The following is a 23,275-nucleotide window of genomic DNA, read 5'->3' as shown; positions in this document are numbered from 1 at the left end:
CTGTACCCCCTACACCCCATTCCCTATGCCTCCCTAGCTGGTCAGCACAGAAGTGCTTTCCAGGACTTTCTGGAACACATTTCATATTCTGAGACGTAGCTCGGAAGGCTCAGTACTCTGAGCTTTTCAGCTTCTGTGCTCAGGAGAGACTCCGGTCTCAGATGGTCTTTTATGCCCAATGAAGTCGTATTGGGTTTTATCGCCCTGACCTGAATTAATTAGTTCCCTCAACCAACATACATATATATGACTGCTTAAACTAATAGAAATTGCACTTGTAAGCAAAAACAGACAATTAACATGGGTCCTTATTTTAGTTCTGGAAGCTTCAAGCCTGCTGTAAAGAGCCCTGTGACATTTTTCCCCCCCTTCAGTCACCAGATTTTACCTCGTATTTCACTAACAGGCACTGTAACAAATTTATCAGACATTCTTCCAGGAAATTGAAAACTTTTTTTTTTTTTTTAAATCTTTTCAACACTGAGCTTATCCTTAAACTGGTACTGACCCTCAGAAATTTGGGCATCCAAAGGTCCTTTTTGTCTATTAGAATAACACCTTGTCACAAAAATGCCTAAATTATCATTGAAGAGTGGACTCCTTCCTTGTCCAAGCACCTCCATGTCCATTCACTTCACAAAGAATCACCTCCGTCCTTTAGTTTGCACCACTGATTTGGAAAAAGCCACATTGTTTCTGTGCATAAAAATTCGTGAGTGATGAAAGCTGCAGCCAGAGCCATTAGCGGAAAGGCCTGGAAGGGTCTATTACTAATGACCTGCTTAATTGAGGCTCCACTGAGAGGGAAACGATATATATATATTTTTCATCAAGGTCAGCTTTGCCCAAGTACCAAAGTTTGGAAGCTACACATCTGTCCCTGAGTCCCAGCAGTTAAATGGCAATGAAGTCAGAGCATTTTAATTTAGGCATTTGCTTCCATCTTTTGCCCAACTTCTTATCTGTCTTAAACTCGGGCCGCTTCTGACAGCTCAGCTGCCCTATCTCACCTGCCCCCAGCCCAGAAGACGGAGTATTCCCTGGTGGTACAAGTCTTCAAAATTCATGGGTGGTCGCAGGGGGTGAGACAGTTCTCTGCCTCCGAAGGGGCAGGACTACTGAAGCCCACACATGGGACACGCCAGCCAGCCTTTCAGCTCATCCACAGGAAATCCGTGCCTCTGTAAAAGGCACTGAGCGTGTGGCCTGGGACATATTAAGCACCATGTAAATGTGAGCTGCTTGCTGCCTCCTCCTGTTCCTCACCCAACCAGATCGTCTACACCTGCCAGCTGCAGGATGCTTTGCGGACACCCGCACTCTCAAGAACCACTTTCTCTCCTTTGCATTTTCCAGAACATTTTCACATCTATTGTCTCACAGGATCAGCTCAATAAGCCAACGTTATCCCTGGCTTACATGACTCAGGCTCAGGAAAGCTAAGTGGTTGGCCCGAGAAGACTTCCATTGCCAAGTTCCTTTGTCTGAGGTCACTTGACTTGAATTAGTAGCAGAGCTGAGATGAGAATTTGGGTTTTCCTGGGCCTCCCCTAGGGGAGGGAGGAGAGGGAAGCAGTCTGGGGAGCACGGTTCTTTCTCACAGAAGCCAGGGTGCTAACTGCTGATGGTTTTGGGAGTTGGTACCTAGCCACACAGGTAACACTTTCCCTAAGTCCGTGGGCAGCACAGTACTTCTGCAAAACAGAACAGCCCACCAGGCAGTACATAAGTACCTGGGGGAAGCAGATGCCCTGGGAAAGGGACGTGTGTGGAAGAGAACGTGTCCGAGGAGTGGGTCAGCATCAGCGACTACATTACCCAGTGTGGGGTACGGCTGGGATGACTGGGACCACAGCCCCTTCCTCAGCTTTAGTTCAAATCTCCACTCTCTCTTTAGTCCCTTTTCTTATATTTTAAATTTGAGCCCACCCGCTGCAGGGCCATGGGCTGGGGCACGCAGGCTTTCCAGGTGTGGCGTGGGCACCAGTCATGTCTTCCTACCTCTCCACCCCAGGCCACTCTCCCAACCTTAGGATCCATCCCACCGTTTCCTTCAGATCCTTCTTCCACTAGCAGAGAAGTACAAACACCTGATCTGAAAAGCTTCCTTCTTTAAGCTGTTCTATTCGAAAGTCGCAGTGGTTGGCATTTTAATAGCTGCACACAAGAAAGAGATTTCCAGAAATACTCTAAGAAAATCACTGCACGTAGTTCTTTGTTTCTCGGCTCCGTCCTCATCTCAGATATGGCCACCAGAACTAAACGCAATATTCTGGATGTCAAACTCAAATTCACAGCTTTGATAAATATTAGGTGATTAAGCTATTTATAAAATCTATAATTTGAAAATCTGGCATTTCGTGTGCTGTGATTATTCCTTCCCCGCGAAGACTAAGTGCTTAGCCACACGGAAGGCACTGCCAGGAACGGAAATGAATAAGGATGTTCACTTGTGAGTTTCAACTCTTTCCACCTTGCCAGTGTGTGGAGATGAAGTCTCCCTGTGAAAAGCCAAGTGAGAGAGGAAGAGGGAGAAAAAGCTCTCACAAGGAAAGCGATTCTATTATGTTCCTGAAAAGGAAGTCTCAACCCATCCCCCCCCACCCCCCCGTGAATCAGTGGCCCTGCCATCTATGCCAGCTAGGTGGGAAAATGCCCTGTGCTGCAGGACAGGGTGGGGGGCCTACCAGGAGGTCCACCATGTTGGGCTTGTTGTTCCTCAGTGTCTTCACAGCGTGGAAGACGTCCACCGTCCTCTGGTGCCGGAGCATCTCACAGACAATGCTGATGGCGCAGAATGTCCCACTGCGGCCTCCCCCATTCCTGTGGGAAGAGAAATCAGATGGTCGTACTAGTCCTCATGCTGCCTCCTGACCTACCACCCAAGCCGTGGACAACAGGTCACAGAGAGGGCCTCAGAGGCCAAGGAAACGCTCCCCCCGGGGCTGATTCTTTCAATGAAAACAAATGGTGTTAATGAGCTTTCCCGCTGGGCCTGACTGGTCTGTTCTGCTCTCTTAGCTTTGTCTACGCTCTGGCTTATATAATCTGATACAGCATCCTCTTGGTTTTTATTCAATGGGCCTACTGCAGAAAATTTCCGGTGAACAAAGAGCTTATCTAGTATCTGCTACCAAAACCGGCAATGAGTATTGGTTACGTTCCAAGGTGGACTTGGCCTTAAAAAAAAATCGGGGTGCCTGGGTGGCTCAGTGGGTTAAGCCTCTGCCTTCGGCTCAGGTCTTGATCCCAGGGTCCTGGAATCGAGTCCGGCATTGGGCTCTCTGCTCAGCAGGGAGCCTGCTTCTCTTCCACTCTCTCTGCCTGCCTCTCTGCCTACTTGTGATCTCTGTCAAACAGATAAATAAAATCTTAAAAAAAAATCCATTAGTGTTTCATTAATTATCTCTAAAACATAAGGGCTCTTTCTGAATGAAACTTTCCATTTTGAACTCATTTTAGAGGTACAGAATCATGGCAAACACAAGCATGGCGAGCTCCATGGCGTACCTTCCCTCATGTGAACACCTTACAGTCATAGAAAGTGCTGGGAACCAGGAAATTAACCCTGGTGCAATTCTTTTAACTAAACTACAGGCCTTAGTCGAATGTCACCAGCCAAATGTCACCAATGTCCTTTTTCTGGTCTAAGATCCAATCGCAGACCCTGCTTTGCACTGATTTGTCTTAGCTTCTTAGTCTCCTTTGTCTGTGACAGGTCCTCAGGCTTTCCTTGTTGTTCCTGACCTTGACACCTCTGAAGAGTACTGCTCAGTTATTTTGTAGAGTACAAAATACAGAATGGAGATGTGGAAAGTAGCCATGGTCCCATCCACAATTCGAGAAGTCATTACAAAATACAAATTGCAGAATGTCCATTCATTTGGGTTTTTCTCATGATTTCTCACGATTGGGAATGAGGTTATGCATCTTGGCATAACCAAGAAAACCACAGAAGGACTGTCCGTCCCTCCAGCAGTTCAGGATGCTAAATCATCTTACTGCTGGTGATGTTGACCTTCATCACTTTTTAAGACGGCGCCTTGCAGATTTTTTTTTCACTGTGTAGTTATCTTCTCTTTGTAGTTATTATCTTGGGAGAGACACTTTGGAATTCTGCAAATATCTTGTCTCTCCTCAAAGTTTCACCTACCAGTTTTAGGATCTATAAGTGGATTCGGTCTTAACAGAATCTGTCTGAATTCTAAACGGAATCTGAATTCTGTCGCAATAACGATCACTGTGCTGTTTGACCAATTGATTTTCTACCTCCCTCTCTCCCTCAACATCCTATTGTAAGAGAGAGCTGTTTCTTCTCTGCTAATTGACTAATTTAGTTGCTTACTTCTTTTATCTTACTACTTATTTATGTCACTTTAAACTTATACATGGTAATTTTGTTCCATGAGCTAAAATCCAATAGTATCAATATTTATTTTGTTGCTGGAATTGTTCTGGCTTTGGCCATTGGGAGCGCCCTCAGACCTCCATTCTTTTCTGAGTACTTCCGTACTTTCTGGAACTGCAAGGTGTTCCAGACTCATCTTGTATCTTCCCTGCACCAGTTCTGTGATCAACCATTTCTCAGGGAGCTAGGGACTTAAAAAAAACAAACAAACAAACAAACAAAAAACCCAAACACAATATAATTATTACATCTAAAATAAATATTACCTTATCAATATAATCGGATTTCTAGTTACCGTTCCAATTTCCCAGATTGTTTCCAACATTTCTTTACAGTTGCTTTTTTCAAATCCACATCTATGCAAAGGCACACACTGCAATTGATTGACATGCCTTACAAGTTTATTTTAATCTATAGGTTCTTCTTTGCTCTCTTTTTCTTGGCGATTTAGTTGTTGAGGAAATGGGGTCCTCTTTTCTGGAGACACTGGAGACAGCCCCACGTACTGGGTTGCTCTCATTCACTGCATTTCTGTGAATCATTGAACATGTTTCTCTCTCATCCTCATTTCCTAGATATATTGGGAGTTCGCTCTGCGGCTTCATAAGTATTACATGTATTTTAAGACAAGGACACCTTACAAATAACTTTCACTAGGAAGCGGGCACAAAATATCAATTTGTTCTTGTTTGGTGATTTTGAGATTGATTATTGTGCTAGAATGCCGGCTTGATCAGTTCATTATTAAGTCCCAAATCAGTTTTTTAAATAAAGTATAACAGAGCCAAAATTAAGTCCACAAATGGTAAATATAAAGCTCAGTTAATTTCCAAATGCATACGCCACATAACCCCTACCGAGATCAAGATGCAGACCGTGATTAGCCCCCCAGACCTCCCTCAGACTTCTTCCTCGTCAATACCATCGATAACTCAAAGATGATCCCTTTTCTCATTTTTGGCTTTATAAATTTTTTTGGTGTATTTTTGAATTTTGTATAAATGGAACCATCCAGTACATATTCTTTTGCCTCTGGCTTATTCCACTTACTATTATCTGTGTGAGAATCACTCCCGTTGTATCCGTGGCTTGTTCTTTTACATTTCTCAGAATAATCCCATAGAATGGATATACTACTGTATAACTTACTTATCTACCAGCTGAGGAGTATTTGGGCTTTCTCGTTTTCAGTATTATGAGTAAACCCACTATAAAAATGTCTCCTGGTGCATAGATGATTCACTTCTGTAGTCATGTACCTGGGGTGGGAAGAGCTCAGAGAATACCTGTATATTTAGCACTCAGCATGGCTGTCAAACAGATCCAAAATGGCAGCACCATATTTACTTCCTGCCAGCAGGGTATGGCAGTTTTGGTTACTCTGCAGCCTCACCAACACTTGGTATTTTCATTTTTTTGTTGTTGTTATTGTTTTTTGGCTTTTAAATTTCACCCATTCTAGTGAGTGTGCAGGGGGCATGTGATCCTGGTTTCAGTGTATATTATCCTAAAAATGAATAATGCTGAGCACCTTTTCTGTATTTATGGGCTACGTGCATCTTGTTTAAAAACTGAAGTTCTTTCAAGTCTATTGCTCAAACAATTGGGTCGATCTTATTGGCTTGCAGTGGGTAGGCATTCTGGCCATGAGTCCCTTGTCAGAAGCACATATCACAAAACTCTTTGCCCATTCTCCGTCTTGCTTTTTCACTCTCCTTGGTGTCTTTGGATGAACAGAAGTGCTTAACTTTAATGAAATCCAATTTTTCAATATTTTCTTTTGTGGCCAGTGTTCTGTCTTGGGTGACATCATCTTTGGTTACCTCATGGTCATGAAGATTTTCTCTTGGAAGCTTCATTGTTTTCCTTTTCACATTTGGGCCCATGATCCATCTGGAAAGGATTTCTGCATGCAGCATGAGGAGAGAGACCAGGTACCCGGGCTGTCTTTTCCTGCCGCCCGGCCCTGCAGGAGGTGTGTTGCTATGGGTCTTTGTTGTAAATCAGGTGACCCTGAGGTGTGGTTCCATCCCTGGATTTTCTCTTCCACTCCATTAGCCTACTTTCTGTCTTCGCACTGATACCGCACTGCTCTCCCCCCACCAAATTTTCACCTGATGCTTTCAGCAGCTGCTGATGACCACTGTCTATGTCCATTATCTTCATCAAGGGCTGCAAAATGGTGATCTCTTACTTCTATCCATTTCTTCTGGCTTTATGAGCTGGAAGATGTATAAAGAAAAAAAAACCCCTATTTGCTTGCAGTGAGTGTGCGTGTGGCTCAAGGAACCATTCCATTTTGTCTCAGGCAGGGACTGCTCTGCCCACAACCATTAGGTGGCGCTATGCTATGCTGAATATAACGTTCTTCCCTCAGAAATGAACAGCAGAGAGCTTTCGTGGTTCGCTGCATTTTTTCCTGGCCTATATTGGAGAATACGAATTCAACCTAACTTTGTTTCTCACAACTAAAATACCTTCCATTTAGATTTATAAATCTAAACGATAAACGCTTTTACCAGGCATGGGTCTCACACCCATCCTGACGCCAAGAGAGCAAGAGGCAGCCCCATGGGAAACACAGGGACTTCAGAATTGGAGAAAATGTTTCCCAAGGAAAAGTCAAGTTTCTCTTAGCAGAAGAGGGGTGGGGTGTTGGGCTGGCAAGAGGGCAGAAACAATGGATGCCCACCACCGTGCACTAGAGAGAATAGCCCACTGTAGACATCACGTGGAATGGCATTGTAATGACTTAGTTCTGGGGTCACAACTGGGTCTTGAGAAACTGTAGTTGGTGGTTGGTTGTCTATGAGGTGCAGTGATTTAAGGGGTCTCTGTTTCTTCCCCTCAGGCCTGTCCTGGTGCCTCAACTTCCTCCACGGTGACCCAGTCCTTTAGCTTACAGCACTGGCCCTTGTTAGAAAGATACTAATCAGAAGCACCTGGGTGGCTCAGTGGGTTAAGCCGCTGCCTTAGGCTCAGGTCATGATCTCAGGGTCCTGGGATGGAGCCCTGAGTTGGGCTTTCTCCTCAGCAGGGAGCCTGCTTCCCTTCCTCTCTCTCTCTGCCTGCCTCTCTGCCTACTTGTGATCTCTGTCTGTCAAATAAATAAATAAATAAATCTTTAAAAAAAAAGAAAGAAAGAAAGAAAGAAAGAAAGAAAGAAAGAAAGAAAGAAAGAAACTAATCAAAGGGGTACCATGCATACATCACATTCCTAGTTCCAGATGCTGGCAGACTCCAGACAGAAAAAAAAGGGTATCTGCAGACTGTTTCTAGTTTTGTTTTGTTTTCAAAACACCTAACAGATAAAATATAGACCCTAAATAAAATGTCAACTTCCCTTGCTGGGACTGTATCAGTTCACACTGGTGACCCCCCTGGCTGTATTCTGATCAGAAGTTATATCTACACTTAGAGAAATAAAAATGGGGATGTGCACTGTTAATCTTCTTTGGCATTTTCTTGGCAGAGATGTCTTTAGTGAACTGGGTCTATGAGAAGGAAGGGACAGGCAGTCAGCGGGGAGGACAAAGGACTGGGGCCTCTGGTTGAGGCTAAGTGTGAATGGGTTCATAAGACTCTTTTCAAGAGAATATCAGTATCTGTAGGACAAGACACTGCCACCTTTTGACTCCTGGGAGGCAGGGCAGAGTTCTAGGATATCACAGACCCTCCTGGGCCCCCGGGGCGGGTGGCACAGTGTGAGCGACAGGCACCAAGGGGAGAAATTGAGGTCCCTCGGCGAGCTTACCATTCTAACTAGGGTTGGTCTGCCCAGAGTTAAATCTTATTTTCCCATCAATTTGGGAGAGAGCTCACTGTGTGCTAATGACACTCCACTGAAAAGAGACATAAGCTTATACTCGAAGTTTCCACAAATTCTCTAAATATCTTCCCTAACTGCCATGACTTTCTAATTGCTTGCTCCATTAAGCCAATCCCAGCTGGCTGATTAGCTACATATCATCACCAGTGAGAAAATGCAGGTGAAAGTACTCTGAAAAGTCTGGCTGTCTGTATTCAGGGGTTCTCAACCTTGGCCGCACATTGAGATAATCTAGGAGTCTGAAAAAAACACGGATGTCTGGAGCCCATCCTCAGGGATTTTGATTTAATTGCTTTGGGTGTGGCCTGGGCACACTGTTTGGTTTTTTGTTGTTGTGGTTTTAAAAATCTCCCCAAATGACCCTCAGTGTGCAGCCACAATTGGAAATCATCGCTCTGGAGCAGAGATTTTCCCATTTGAGCGCCTTCTAGATTCTGGCCTATAAACTGCACTTTAGAAATACTGGTTCTCACCAAATCTTCCTATATATGGACATGCCCAGGCGAAAACCAAGACATAAACAAACACATTCTCTTAAAAGATAGTTCCTGTGAAAGATAGTTCCTTTGAAACTTCTAACATGATTTCTTACAGAATCAGCAACTAGTGTGGTCAAGATGCTCTCACCAGCTTTGCCAGACTGGGAGGGGGCCCAGATTTGCAGCATTTGCTGATGTAGGTGATGTAAAACTTCCACTGTGGATGATTTCAAGTTACTGACAGTTTAACAACCAGCTCAGGAAATTCCCCTAAACGTAACCCTGGGCTCTCAGGAGCTAGTAGGAGCCCAATGAACACACTCAGGTGTTTTTTTTTTTTTTTTTTGTGGGGGGGAAGGACAATCCCAAGGTCAAGGCTTATTTTTATAGCAGTGCTATCCCACCTGAATGCAAAAAGTGCGTATCTTGTTTTCTGCAAAGCAAACCGAATCCTTAATAAGAACTTACTGATTCCTTTTCCATTCACAGAGAGACAAAGGGCAGTAAACCAGGGGGGACAGCAGAACACCAGTCTGGCCCTTCTGAGGTGCAGAGCTCCCCTTAGCACTTACAAGCAATGCACGACTGTGCGGCCTTCACCGCCGTTGTATTCCTCCTGCCACTTGTCCACTTGGCGAATGAGCTTCAAGAAGGAGCGCTTGGACACCGGCGTGTCCCTGTACATGGGCCAGCCCAGGAACTGGAATTGCTGCACCACCCGATATCCATCTTGGGGCTGGAGGGAATCAGGCAGCATTCAAGGAGTGGAGAGAAAACAGGCATTGTTTACTGGTGGAATTCTAGCAGGCTGATCCTACCTGCTTGGACTTCTCAGCAAAGCAGGCCATTACTAAAGGACAGGCCTGCCTATAAATACCGAAACAAGCTTCCACTGGCCTGAAGAGTTACAAGTTTTAATCTGGAGCTGTTATTAAAACAAACAAACAAACAAACCAGGGGTTTTACATGACAGGCCAGACAAATAAAAGTGAAGAGAATGCTTACAGCTTTGCAAAAGCCAAATGACAACACACAACGTGAGCACTGACCACGTTGTAAGGGGCAAAATGGGTTTCCCTTAATTGCAGGTAATTTAAGGGTAAGGAATAAACTATAATCTGGAAGCACGTGTGAGCTCAGGGTAATAGAGGTTACACGGCGTTTGCTGTGAGCATACCATGGTTTTGTGTATTGGTGTGAATCTTGCTGAGAAAGAGGTTAGTAGTCAATGAATCTTTACTTATAGTTAAGTGGAATTAGAGTATTCAAAGAAAGTGTTAGAAAAATGGCAACAGTTTTAATCTGGCTGCGGCTAAATCACTTGGATCACATCTCTAGAAGCCTTCGGCACCTTTGATGTGAGTGATCTCTCTCGTTCTCTGACACTTTCTTCCCCAGCTGTTCCTTCTCCCCTCTCTGCTGTCTTGGGCTCCCTTTCTCCCTGACCTCTTGATGATGGAAGCCCACGCTCCGTCCTCGGGCCCCTTGTCTTCTCTCTCTCTGACCTGATCTGCTCACTCAGTCTCACAGCTTTCAAGACTCCAGGAAGTCATCAGTTTGCATCTCCAGGGTGGGCCTCTTCGGAACTCCCCCCTCACAGATCCGGGCCTACTTGACATGTCCACTCAGGTATCTAACAGTCCCCTCAAACTCAGCCCATTTCCCGGCCTTCTCTCCAATGCATGTCCTGCACCCCAAACAGTCCCCTGATACCCGCAGCCTTCCCCAACTCGGGTAACATCAATTCCATTGGTCCATTTCTCAAGACCTAAATCTTGAGACCCACCCCCTACTGCCTGGGATCCAGCCTATTCTCAAACCCTGCTGGCTCTGCCAGAATATATCAGCATCTCTCTGCCTCATGTACCTCCACCTGCTGCCACTTCATCCTCCTGTGGTCACTTCTCATTTGGATTATTAGAAGGGCCTCCTGACTGATTTGTTCTCAACCTGGAAGGTAGAGTCCTCCTTTTTAATCATGTGATTCTTCTCTACTCAACCTTGTACTGGCTTCTCATTTCCTTTATAGCAAAAGCCCCAGTCCTGGCAGTGGCCTGGACATCCTACATGGTCTCTGTCCCCTAGAACCCCCACCCTTGGCCACTTTCCCTCTAGGAGGACAACTCTATTAGCTACTCTCATCTTCGCTTACTGTGCTCTATCCACATTAGCCTTGTCATTGTTTGTGGACCTTACCAGAGGAGGCCCTACCTCAGGGCCTTTGCACGGACCTTGCTTCTGCTTGCAAAGCTGTCTCCACAGACAGCCATGTGGCTGCTCCCTCACTTCAGTTGGGTCTTTGCTCATATGGATATCTAGTTAAGACAGGGACTTCTTCTCCCTCCTTTTCACGACCTTAGTGCTTTCTACTTCCCCACTTTTTTCCCTATAGCATCTATTGCTTCTAACATACTATGTCTATTATAATATCTATTATATCTGTTACTTATTGTCTGTTTTCTCCCATTAGAATGTAAGCTCCATAAGGTCAGGGAGCTTTGTTTTGTTCACAAATACCTAGAATGTATTCCAAACTCCTAACCAGTGACTGACACAGAGTGGGCACCCTAGCTGTTCAGCGAATGAGAAAATAATGAAAGCAGAACATAAGTGAGGTTAGCTGTGAGTCTTACTCTGGCTGCATTATAAATACGGAATATCCTGCTGATGATGTCTTCTTCTAAGTCAGCAGAAACAAATTCCACTTGGATGGGGCCATGTCTGTGAACTCCATTCTCTGGCCAGTACTGCGGACACAACTGAATTCAAAACACAGAAACGTGAGGTTAATTATAGGAATAAACTGACTCCTAACAGTTTGGATGTGGTCACTATTGACATTCAGTAGGCCTCAATACTTCCTCTATTGGCTTCACTTTCTTTTCTCTCTCTCTTCCTCCTAGCAAGTAGGCTTCAGGGCTTCCTTGTTGGCTGATTCCTCAGCTTCACCTGTCCCTCTATTACTTTTTTCTTCATTTTCTCAGATAGCATCTTTAAGTCCTGAGCCATCCTGTTTTCCAAGGAGGCCATGGGGATGCTGTTCAAGACTGCCCATTGTAATGTCCCTTCTGCATGCCTTTACCTGGCCATGGGGAGATACCACTGGATCCTATCACAGGAGCCAAGACACCTGAGATGGTGCACGTTCCTACTGACACCCAGGTCTCCAACCTCCCTCGTGCGGGCTTGCCTTGTAATCTGTAATCACTTTTGGGAATTGGGCCATTCACTGACAAGACACTGATAACCGTGTGAGTTTGCACTTTCATGATCTGGTCCAAATCCCCCACTGGTGAGACTGGGTCACCAGAACTTTGTGTGAACATGATGTCCAACTTAGGAGAAGGAGGGATGCTGGGAAGGGTGGTTTTTGAAAGAGGTGGCCTTTGTTTGTTACCAACGCACAGAAACACTCAACTTGCAAATAGGTGGGAAGAATCCCCAGGACGTTTCCTTTGTCTGAAGCCCTGAGATACTAATAGGCCTTTAAAGTCTGAAATTAAACTTCTTTTGGGACTTGGTATTCAGGAGCAGAGTTTAATTTTTATCTTTCTGATTTACCCAAGGGACAAATGGCTTGTGGGGAGCCAAGAGGGAATTACTTCATTATCTTATAACTGGGTTCTATTGGGACAAGAGCAGATGAAAAATCTATCTCATTTTAAGCAGAATGATGTACCATGGAAAGAGAATCTGCTCGTTGAATTTCCTTTTTTGGATGACTTTATTTTCCGAAGTATTTAAAACTTTGTTGCTAAAGGTTACAAAGGTTGATTTATACCCAAGATTGCAAGATAGTTTTCAGCTAACAGTAGGTCACTGAAACAGCAATCTCTATTACAAAGAAGTTGAAGGTTTGAACTTTATGATCAAGAAGGAGGCCAGAATAGCTAAGTCTATAGAATTTTTTAAAATTACATTTATTTATTTTAAAATAATGCTTCCATAAAAATTTCCCTTCCTCACCAGCACTTCCTGGGGACAAGTTCTAAGACTGCCTTGTCAAATAACAGCATGCTGATGTTTATTTTCTCTTCACACCCAAGCGTGCCCGCTGTTAAAATTAACAGGTGTTATGACGGGAAGTTGAGATGGTAATAAAAGTCCTACCATGCACATTTGAACCATTCTGCCCATTTTTCTCCAGAATGAGCTAGCTGTGCTTCCTGCTTGTTCTCTTAGTTCAAGCCCTGATTAAAGCTCGTCACTTGCACCAGAGAAATATGAATGGCCCGGGCCAGCACGTGATTCTTGGCACACGACATTCTGCACTCAGCCCAAGTAAACCGTGTAGAAAATGGCTTAAATGGTGCATAACACGTCCATGAACCGGACCTATAAATACTTAAAATAGTTGAGTGCTATTCTTGTACAACTGCAGAGACTTCAAGTTCAAATGCTCAGTTTAGTGTTCTCTAAATGACTGTGTCCCAGGAGCCTCTTTCTCTCACTCTGAAAATCAGCTCTGTCTGCCGACTGGAACTGGACTCTTTGTCTCTCCGACCAGGGTCGGCCAAGGCTTGGTTTGAATCCAGACAGTTCGCGTTTAGAATGCGGCTTTAGAATTCCAATACCGTCGTTCAAAAAGAACATGTGGAAAATGAAACAAGATGGGATCAGGAGGGAGACAAAACATAAGAGGCTCTTAATCTCACAAAACAAACTGAGAGTTGCTGGGGGTGGGGTAGGGGGTAGCGGGTAGGAAGAGGGTGGTGGGGTTATGGACATTGGGGAGGGTATGTGCTATGGTGAGTGCTGTGAAGTGTGTAAATCTGGCGATTCACAGACCTGTACCCCTGGGGCTAATAATACATTATATGTTAATTAAAAAAATTAAAAAAAAAGAACATGTGGAAATCACTAATGTCTGATGCACTGATATGAAAAAGGCAGTGTGTCACTACGCTCCAGGATTCACATTTGGGGAAAGGAAATGATTCTGAAGAGGGAACAGTCACTTGTCCTTTAATGGTCTCTGGCTGAAGACTCTTGAATTAGTGAAATTTAACCCATGGCATTGTGAGTTAGAAAATCAGGATCCCTAGTGCTATTTTGAGTCGGGCCTTTGAAGTTCCCTGAACTGTGGTGTCTGCTTGTCTTTAAAAATGGCTACAATCTCTTTCGGAGGGGATCAGTGTGGAAGACTTCTAAAATATTTAAGCTTCTTAAGCAAAAAGGACTAGATGAGGACAAGGATTATCATTATTATTTCATTCACTAGATTTCAGGCTAGAGCCTTAACAATATCATGTAGGGCCTCAAACATAATTAAAAACATGATAGAACTGAAGTGAATGCCCACGGAATTTATGGCACACTGATGACAATAAAATGGATTTTAGGAAGGAAAAACCTTGTCCAGGCTGGATGTTGAAACACTTCAGACCCCCACACCCCCCGCCTTTTTTTCTTTTTTAAACTTGTCTCTATACAGATAGAGAATTAATTCAGTTTCAGAACAAGTTTATTCTTAAAACACGAGAAGCCCATCTTTCCCACAATGCCCTCTGTCATGGCAGTTAAGTACAAGACCAGTGTACCCGTCCCAGAATGCAATAAATTCACCTATAGGGCCACTGTGCCAATGCCTGCCGACAAGTCCCTTTAGGGGAATGTTTCTTTTTTTTTTTTTTTAAAGATTTTATTTATTTATCAGAGAGAGAGGGGGGAGAGAGCGAGCACAGGCAGACAGAATGGCAGGCAGAGGCAGAGAGAGAAGCAGGCTCCCTGCCGAGCAAGGAGCCCGATGTGGGACTCAATCCCAGGACGCTGGGATCATGACCTGAGCCGAAGGCAGCTGCTTAACCAACTGAGCCACCCAGGCGTCCCTAGGGGAATGTTTCTAACCCCATCACTAATATCGAGTCATCACAGCCCTATTCTTTCTCTTTTTATGTATAAGGACAGCAGCTAGGGGAAAGCCCCATTTATCATCCTGCGCTTTTGTGTTCAAGTCCCAGTTTTATTTCTTTATGCTATCTTTACCAAAGAGTTGACAAAAGTAATTGTTGTCCCTTAAAATCACTTGCTGGTCTCCAGTGTCACCCCAGCATGACCTTCTCCACCTGCAGGCTCCAGCGAGCCAATCCCCAGAAGGACGCGGCTTCTCCTGGATGGGCGAGGGGCTGCACTCGGTGCTGCTGCACTTTCTTCAGGGCTCCCTGGTTTGCGGGCTCTGTTTGGTGCCTCATCCCACAGCTCTGACTCCACCCATTACCCTGTATCTCCCTCTAGTCTGTATTTCCAGCCCTTGGGAACAGCCAATTTCTGAACCTGTCCTGCTTGTCACTTCCACCATCTATGATCTCAATCTGTCATTTTGGTTTCAGATTACTTTCGCTCCCATCCCTAATTCCATCTGATTTTCACGTTTGCATTTTCAGCTCTGCCTCCCACCTGTCACCTGGTGTTCAGGACCCGGCACGGGGACCTGCGTGTCTCGATGTGCAAACAGAACAAACCCAGAGCTGACCGTGGGCAGGAGTCTCACCTGAGCAGGGTCCACATCATTGAGCATGACCACAGACGTGCAGTGATAATCCAGGACCAGTCTCCAGAAGTCTTTCACTGTGTTTGGCAAAGGATGCTGCGTCACTATGAAAGCTGAAGGCTGTTTATAACTCTGCAAACACAAACAAGAAAGGTCCAGATATACCCAGGAACACAGAAGGGGAGGAAGCTTTGGTTATCTTGTGCATGTGGAAATTTGTGACATGGAATTCTGGGCACATTTAACAACAGATGAATCACAGCACCCCTGTCCACACCCAAACAGACTAAATATAGACTGATCTGCGGAATAGTAATGATAAAGTATGATCTGCAGAATAGTAATGATAAAGTATTCTCACTTTGACACCAGAAAAACTTAATAAGTAGCCCTTAGAAATTTTTTGATGTATCTGCTAGAAAGGCAATATCAGCCCTGTGAGTAAGCATTTTAATGGAGAAAACGTAATTTCTTTAAAAAGATTTTATTTATTTATTTGATAGACAGAGATCACAAGTGGGCAGAGAGAGAGAGAGAGAGAGAGGGGAAGCAGGCTCCCTGCTGAGCAGAGAGCCCGATATGGGGCTTGATCCCAGGACCCCGAGATCATGACCTGAGCCGAAGGCAGAGCCTTTAACCCACTGAGCCACCCAGGTGTCCCGAGAAAATGTAATTTTACAAAGTAGGTACGATGAAAATACTTCTGCCTTTCCTAAAATTTGTTCGAGGTTCATTTATAGGGGTGACGGTGTTACTCATTCCGGCCACAGAAGGATATACAAGCTTTTTTACATCTCTGGAGAGCTTCAGGTAAATTTAAGTACCTTTTTACTGATACCACACCAACAGAATTTGAGTTTCCGTATTAGCCCTGAAAATATCCATTTACTTTTCCCATCAATCGAACAGCAAATGTTCATTCAGTTAGAAGTAAACAGACTGACAGGAAGTAATGAGTTGTGTGCTATCTGTCCTGACAGACCATTTTTCCCCCCGTGTTAATTACTGCCTAAATTAGGAGGACAGGGAATGAAAATAATGCTGCGAACCATATTATCCCACTTCACTGCCTTAGGGACTTAATAGCTGTCTCTCGCTCTCCGGCCAGCGGGTTAAAAATTTAAGTGCTCAGAGAGTCCCTGGGACATGTTTCATTTATCAATACCTCCTGACTGGTGGCCTTCGAGAGCCAGAGATTATCTGCCCTGACACAGAAACGTCCGTGGCATCTGGTACGCGCTTTGCGTGGAAGATGGTTTGTGCTTAAGAAAACCAACAAGGGGAGCCTGGGTGGCTCAGTGGGTTAAAGCCTCTGCCTTCAGCTGGAGTCATGCATGATCCCAGGGTCCTGGGATGGAGCCCCACATTTGGCCTCTCTGCTCAGCAGGGAGCCTGCTTCCCTCTCTCTCTCTCTCTGCCTGGCTCTCTGCCTACCTGTGATCTCTGTCTGTCAAATAAATAAATAAAATCTTTGAAAAAAAAAAAGAAAAAAGAAAACCAACAAACAGGGGAGGGAAGAAGAAGGGCTCCCTATTTCCTTCTGGGCAAGGTGGGGGCAGGGCCCCCGGGCTTACGTCCATGAGCGCGGCGTTGATGTAGTTGCTACTCTCCCCGTCGATAGTGATGAGGAAGGGCAGGCAGCGGTCTGGGGGCAGGATGTCCATGCAGCGGTTCTTCTCGTGGTTCCGCGGCAGCAGCGCGATGCTGCAGTCTTCCACGCGCAGCGTGGGCGTCACCATGTTCAGGGTCTGTGCGACAGCACGCGACCACGGGGGTCACCGTCTCACCTTCACACTTGGGCAGATCTGAGTGTCCTCAGCCGCCGCCTGAAGGGGGATCCCCGTCCCGCGCCCCCACACACTCAGCCTTCCCCCGCCCCCCATGCAGTGCCCTTTCCTCTCCCCTGGATTTTGTCCACAGACAGCGCCCATCACATGCAAGGGCCCTCAGGGATCTGGAGGATTGGATCACATGCCATCCCGTCTGAGGAGGGCTGCAATTCTGTCTGGGTGCTTGGGAGGAAGAGGTTGGATAGGGTGTAACTTAGAGCCAGGTACACTTAGACCGCCCACCGAGTAGGGTGAGTGCGCCTTGCTGGGTCTGGCTGCACCCACCTTGCACTGTCCAGCTGCCTGCAAAGGGGTTTATGGCTCTGCTAGACCAGTGGCTCTCAACCAGGTCCCTTTGCTCCCAGGGCCCCCTAACCATGTCCGCACAGAGTTTTGGATCTTGCTACTGGTGTGGTGGAGGTCTCCCAGCACCCAGTGAGTAGAAGCCAGGGTGCCATTAAACATCCTACAGGATCACACCCACAGCCAAGAAGCAGTTGGCCCAAAATGTCAGTAATGCCGAGGCTGATAAGCTCTGTATGGACTCAGGGGTTCCAGGGCTGACTTCGAGAGACTTCTGAAGGAGCAAGGTCTCAGCCAGCTGCCTCTCCCTTTCGCACCGCTTACCCGGAACTCCTCTTTAATCTGGCTGGAGTTAGTCTGCGGATCCAGTTTGTTCATGTCATAATACAGAGACCGAACTTGGGAAGCAGGGACCGAGGTGTCTCCACAAAGACAGGCTTCCAGGATGGCATCATGGATAAACACATACTGTTCCTGGAGAAGCAGAGGGCATGAGTTAGTAACAGAGAAACCAGGTGGGTTGCGAGAACTAGGGAAGGGCAGACAGCCCCTTGTAAAGACATGAGAACGGGATAGTGGTCCGTCAGGGACAATCCACTCCCGCCACAGTGAAACCACGTAGGAGGACTTGACCGTGGTGAGGGGGGGATCCCGCTGAAGCCCACGTGGGATGGCTGGCACGTACCCTAACTGGTTACGCGTGCAGCGTGAGCTGGCACGTATCCTAACTGGTACATGCAGAGCGCAACAGGAGGAAGGGACACCCGGGCTCAGCGCAGAAGATGAAACAGACTGATGAAAGCCACGCGGATGCTGACAAATCCCAGGGCAAGCTCTGTCATGCTACAGTAGCTGTGGCTCATACCTCTGTCATTCTGCACCCACGAGTTTGGGACTCAGGTGAGGAGAGGAGCAGAATCTCCTGTCTCTCCTGCAAAGAGGTATTTGCTAACCAAATCAACAGTGCAAAGAACGTCCAGGGAAACTTGACATCACTATGAAAATAAATAGTTCCAAGCACTTACAACTACTTCTTTTGAAACATCAATGTGACAGTTACCACAGTCCTTATGGGTCCAGGGAAGAGCTCTTGCCTGTGGGCACTAGTCCACGGCTTACAAAAACAAAAGGGCCCTCTCCTGAACTGGCGCAGACTTTTACAATTAATCAATAAAGTTTACCATATTTATTACTGATCTTTAATTATATGAGATGCAAAAGGAGTCTAATGACTTTTTACTTTAATTTATATAAATTATGAGGACTCTTAATTCTCAAAAGGAGTCTAGTCCTTAGAAACAGAGCAAGCAGGAAAGGGGATGTGGCAACATTTGATCAGTTGTAAAATACATTAAAAAATACATTACTATCATTATCATCTTTAAAGCAAAGAATCCCTACTCTAGAGAAAAGATGATGGAAGTGTTTAGAGTTCCTGCTATTTTTATTTAAGTTATTTGAAAATGGAATTTGGTTTTTATAAACTTGAAACCAGTGGCTTTTCTAAACTTTAATGCAAAATCTAAATGGGAAAGATTCTTTAGTCTGCAATCTGCTTTCTTTTTTTTTTAAAAAAAAGATTTTATTTATTTATTTGAGAGAGCGCACATGTGTGGGAGCATGAGTGGGGGGGACGGGCAGAGGGAGAGGGAGAAGCAGAGTCCCCACTGAGCAGACAACCTGACCCCAGGGGGGCTTGATCCCAGGACCCTGAGATCATAACCTGAGCCGAAAGCAGCTGCTTAACGGATTAAGCCACACAGGCATCCCCTCATTCTGTTTTATGAATCATTTTTCCTAGGTGGTGGATATAATGCCTACTTAAAACAAGCAAATATTAAGTAAAAATATGAATTTTTGGGGGGCAGGATGTAATTTTATTTTTTTCTCAAACACTTAAATTCCTGAAACACTTTGAATTCTGATCTATAGAAGTACTAGTCAGTACGGACTATTTCTACAAAATGAGCAAATTCCCATGATGCCAAGCCACTGGGCAGAATTTGTAGGGACAGTAGGAAAAGAACCAAGTGTACAGAGATTAGCCTTAAGCCACTTGGCAAACACCTCGCTATTCTCAGAAGTCGTCTTGCTCTGGTAAGTTACTAGCTAGTTTAAACTTAAAAAAAAGAAAAGAAAAGAAAAGAAAAGAAAATAGTACCAAATCCCTGAAAGCTTAACATAGAGACTCTGCAGGGGCCCTTGGTACAAAAGCATGGGTAAATTTAGGCTCCTGGCTGCAGATTCTGTGACCTGGGAGACTCCTGGCCTTTTTTTGTTTATGAAGGGAGAAGAGAAAGAAGTGGGGGAGGGAGGAAGAAGGAGAGAGAGATTGCCAGGTTTATCACTTTTTCTTCTGGGGAGTTTTGAAGAGAGAATTGTCAGTGTTTGTTCCCCATGTGGCTCTGGGAGGTGGGGTGTGGGGGGCGCGGGGGACCAAGCCCGAGGTTGGGCGGGGAGCAGGACTACCTCTGTCTGCACCATGTTCACCCTCCGAGACCGCAGCTCCCGCACGCAGTTGTAGATGTCAACCACGCCTTCCCTTTCCGCCATGTCCAACATGATATCAATCACGATGAAACAGCCGGTCCTCCCTGCGCCGGCACTGGGTGAAAAGAGGGCTCTGTCAGCTGAGGAAAAAGGATCCCTGTGCTTCTACTTCTTTTACATCCTTGCTATGGTGAGAGTCCGATCCCATAACATGAACCATTCTGAAGCATGGCGTTCAGTGCCATTCAGCACCTTCACAATGTGGTGCAACCATCACCTCTATTGCGTTCCAAAATACTGTCATCGCTCCAAAAGAGCCCCGTACCCTCCATGTCCTACAGAGCTCCTTTTGAGAGGCTCTGGGCGCTCCACTTACCTGCAGTGCACCACCAGCGGGCCTGCGTTGGGCGGGCTCTTGGATTTGACCTGCCGGACGAACCCCAGCAGCCCTGTGGCATGATAGGGGACCCCGTGATCCGGCCAACCAGTGAAGTGAAACTGTCTGATCTCCCGGATTTCATGAACACCTCTCTGCCATCGATCGGTGAGCAGGGCAAGGAAGAGAACAAAGCAAAATAAATGATGAGCAACTATGAGAAGGTCAAGTACACTGAAACAGTCAGTAAGCCTAAGGCTAGGAAGCTTGGCTTTGCTGGGAGAAGGTCGTTCTTAGATTTAACACACACTTGGGAAGCCTTATTCCAGGTGGGAAGCTGGTAATGGGGGTGCAAGGTGGGGGGAACGTTTGAGGGAAAATGCTAATTTACAGGTGCAACTGTAGCAAACGAGTGCATCTCTGATTCCTCGAAATTCCTTTCTACAAAGTAGGCTCTAACAGTTTGTATGTCACTTAGAGCCTGTGGTGTGAAGTGCAAGTCCACAGAGATAGAGAGGCACAGAAGAGGGACCTGAAGGAATTCAAGGGTATTTGTAGGTTCGAGACCAGCCTCTGAAATGCAGGAGGAACCTGGTTGAGCTCTTCTGTATTCTGGTACCTTCTCACACCAGGCACTCGAGCAGAGCACACGCTGTGCGTGCACAGAGAATGTCCCTGGAAGAATGAATGAGGACCGCTTTCCAACTAGAGAGGCCAGAGAAGGAATTTTCATTTGTGCCTCAAGTTTGTTGGGCTTCTCTTTCTAATATGGATAAACATTAACTCCATTCAGCTAATCACCAGCCACCGGAGTGAAGGCAATGCTGCAAACATGACTCTAGATGCTGGGGACACAGAGCTATGAGAGAGTGTTTCCTGTCTTCAAGTTGCCAAAATGGTGGGCTTGTGGCAAAGAGTCAGGGCAGCAAATGTCTACCATGGATATCAAGAGTGATTTCCCTGGAATTCTGTTAGATCAGCAAGTTGAAGAGGAAGGGCTGCCTCCCTCCTGAACTGAATGGAAGACAGAAGGAAAAAGACTTGAAGGGCTTTTTTTTTTTTTTTTTTTTTAAATTTACTCTCGTTTTGAAAAGAATAAAGTTGATTTATATCCATCAGTTTTTTTCTGTGAACCTATGTATTAAGTCTGTGTTGTAAAACAGAAATCTGTTTTGGAGAAAACATTACTTCCAAAATCAAGGAGGGATTTGTAAACCTGGGATCAAATTTGGCTTTTTTCTTTCTCTTATTTAGTGACCACTTACTGAATACCATCTCTGTGTTGGGCCCTGAGTCTGGTTTTATTCTATCTTAATATTAAATACCCACGAACCCTGTCACATTCGCTATTGGCCATTGTTCACATATACTTAGTTAAGCAAAGAAGAAATGCAGATTTTTTTAAAGAAATTCAGAATATTTAATGTGTCGAGAAAGACTAAAAGATGCAATAATTAGTTGTGTGTGTGTGTGTTTTTTTTTAAAGATTTTATTTATTTATTTGACCGAGAGAGAGAGGCAAGCTGAAGGAGGGTTGGCGGGAGAAGCAGGCTCCCCATTGAGCAGAGAGCCTGATGCAGGAGCTTGATCCCAGAACCCTGGGATCATGACCTGAGCCAAAGGCAGACACTTAACCATCTGAGCCACCCAGGCGCCCTGCAAATAATTACAGATTTTAAGTATGATAAGACTTGTGTGCTATCAAGGTGTTATTATGTCTTAGTTTAATAACCCATAAATTCTGAAGCTTAATTTCTTTTTGAAAATCATGCTAATCTTTAATGGAGTTTAAGTATTAAGGAATTAAGCCATCAGGGATTCAGAAATGGTAATCCACACTGTTGTCTACTAACTATGCTCTGTGACTCCAGAGAAATTTTACTCAGTGGTTAGGAGTCCACATCTCTTATCACTTAAACCATGGTAACACTTTGGCCAGGCCCAAAGTCTCCACCAGAAGACAAACGGTTGAGCCTATATCACCCTCCAACCCCCTAGAGAGCTCCCTTGACCTTTACCTATGACTGGGGCAGGGGTGGTTCCATGAAGCGGGAAAGCCTGTCATAAATATTTATTTATTCCCAAGAGGACCAAAGGGCATTTGTTTATTTTTTGAGATCTTCACTTCCTAGCTGTGCTAGATTTTATCTCCAGCATCCTCCAAATCCGGAACTCCAGCCATCAGGAGATGGCCCCCCACTGATCTCTCTTAAGACTCATTTTCTGAGCAAGGTAAATGTCAGTTTCTGGCATGCAGAAAACGTTTTCCTAAAATAAGCCTGCACCCTCTAAAATATTCACTATTGACAAGATTAGCAAAGACAATGGCTTCTGAGCCAACTTTCCTTCCTGCTCATCAATGCGGCAATTTCTCCTTTTGCTGTTCTGTAATATATTTTGGGGAAAAAAAAATCATTGATGCGATCACTGATTACAGTCCAAATATCCCAACTTGATATCAATTATATTTTTAATTTCCTTTTCCCTAGAGCAGGTATTAATGCCACATAAGCAGGTGATATTTCCTTCATTTTCCATGGAAATACAATTGGAAGGAAGAAACCAAGGCATGACAGCACTTAGCTCCAACATCCAACATCTGTGGAATGAATCAATCATCAACTACATGTTCTGCCTTTGAAAGGCAGGCCCACATTCCCACTGCCTCCTCTTTGGCACCTCCTGGGAAGAGAGATTTTGGTAGCCATGGTCAGCTTCCTTTCTGCCAGGATAGTCAGGGATCGATTCACGGGGCAGCCTACACCCATGGAGACTTCCCATGGAGCTCTGTCTTCTCCCAGACATGATGGCAACTTTGTTATTTAAAATCTATCTAGCTTTGAGTCAACGGTTGGGGGAGAAAGGAAAGAAGACAGCCCCATGCCAAAGGAGAGCTCAGCAGTTTCAAATTGCAACATGTCTGCGTGTTTCGCAGAGACGAGACCAAATCCATTTTTCACCTTGGGTCCCTTTGGAGGGACATCCTCTCAAAACAGAACCAGAAGGGCAGGCCTCTCAAAGTATAGACTTGTCTGTTCTGTTTTTCTCCCTTTCTCCTCGAATGAGAAAGT

At 45.2% G+C, this 23,275-nt stretch overlaps 1 protein-coding gene across 12 annotated transcripts in view; it reads right to left on the bottom strand.

The window, feature by feature from the left end:
* Nucleotides 1–23,275, bottom strand: part of PTPRM (protein tyrosine phosphatase receptor type M) — a 761,675-nt gene that overhangs the window by 6,316 nt on the left and 732,084 nt on the right. For all 12 annotated transcript variants that reach the window (XM_032310611.1, XM_032310612.1, XM_032310613.1 and 9 more), the window contains 8 exons: nt 20,205–20,359; nt 19,808–19,943; nt 17,663–17,812; nt 16,781–16,954; nt 15,207–15,338; nt 11,350–11,475; nt 9,289–9,452; nt 2,688–2,823 (listed from right to left, as the gene is read on the bottom strand). In XM_032310611.1, the coding sequence (XP_032166502.1) occupies nt 2,688–2,823; nt 9,289–9,452; nt 11,350–11,475; nt 15,207–15,338; nt 16,781–16,954; nt 17,663–17,812; nt 19,808–19,943; nt 20,205–20,359 (1,173 nt within the window). The remainder of the gene's footprint in view (nt 1–2,687; nt 2,824–9,288; nt 9,453–11,349; nt 11,476–15,206; nt 15,339–16,780; nt 16,955–17,662; nt 17,813–19,807; nt 19,944–20,204; nt 20,360–23,275) is intronic.

Source organism: Mustela erminea, chromosome 13 (assembly GCF_009829155.1).
Source record: "Mustela erminea isolate mMusErm1 chromosome 13, mMusErm1.Pri, whole genome shotgun sequence".
NCBI lineage: Eukaryota > Metazoa > Chordata > Mammalia > Carnivora > Mustelidae > Mustela > Mustela erminea.
Note: the sequence above shows the minus strand (reverse complement) of the source record. Positions and strands in the feature narration are given on the sequence as shown.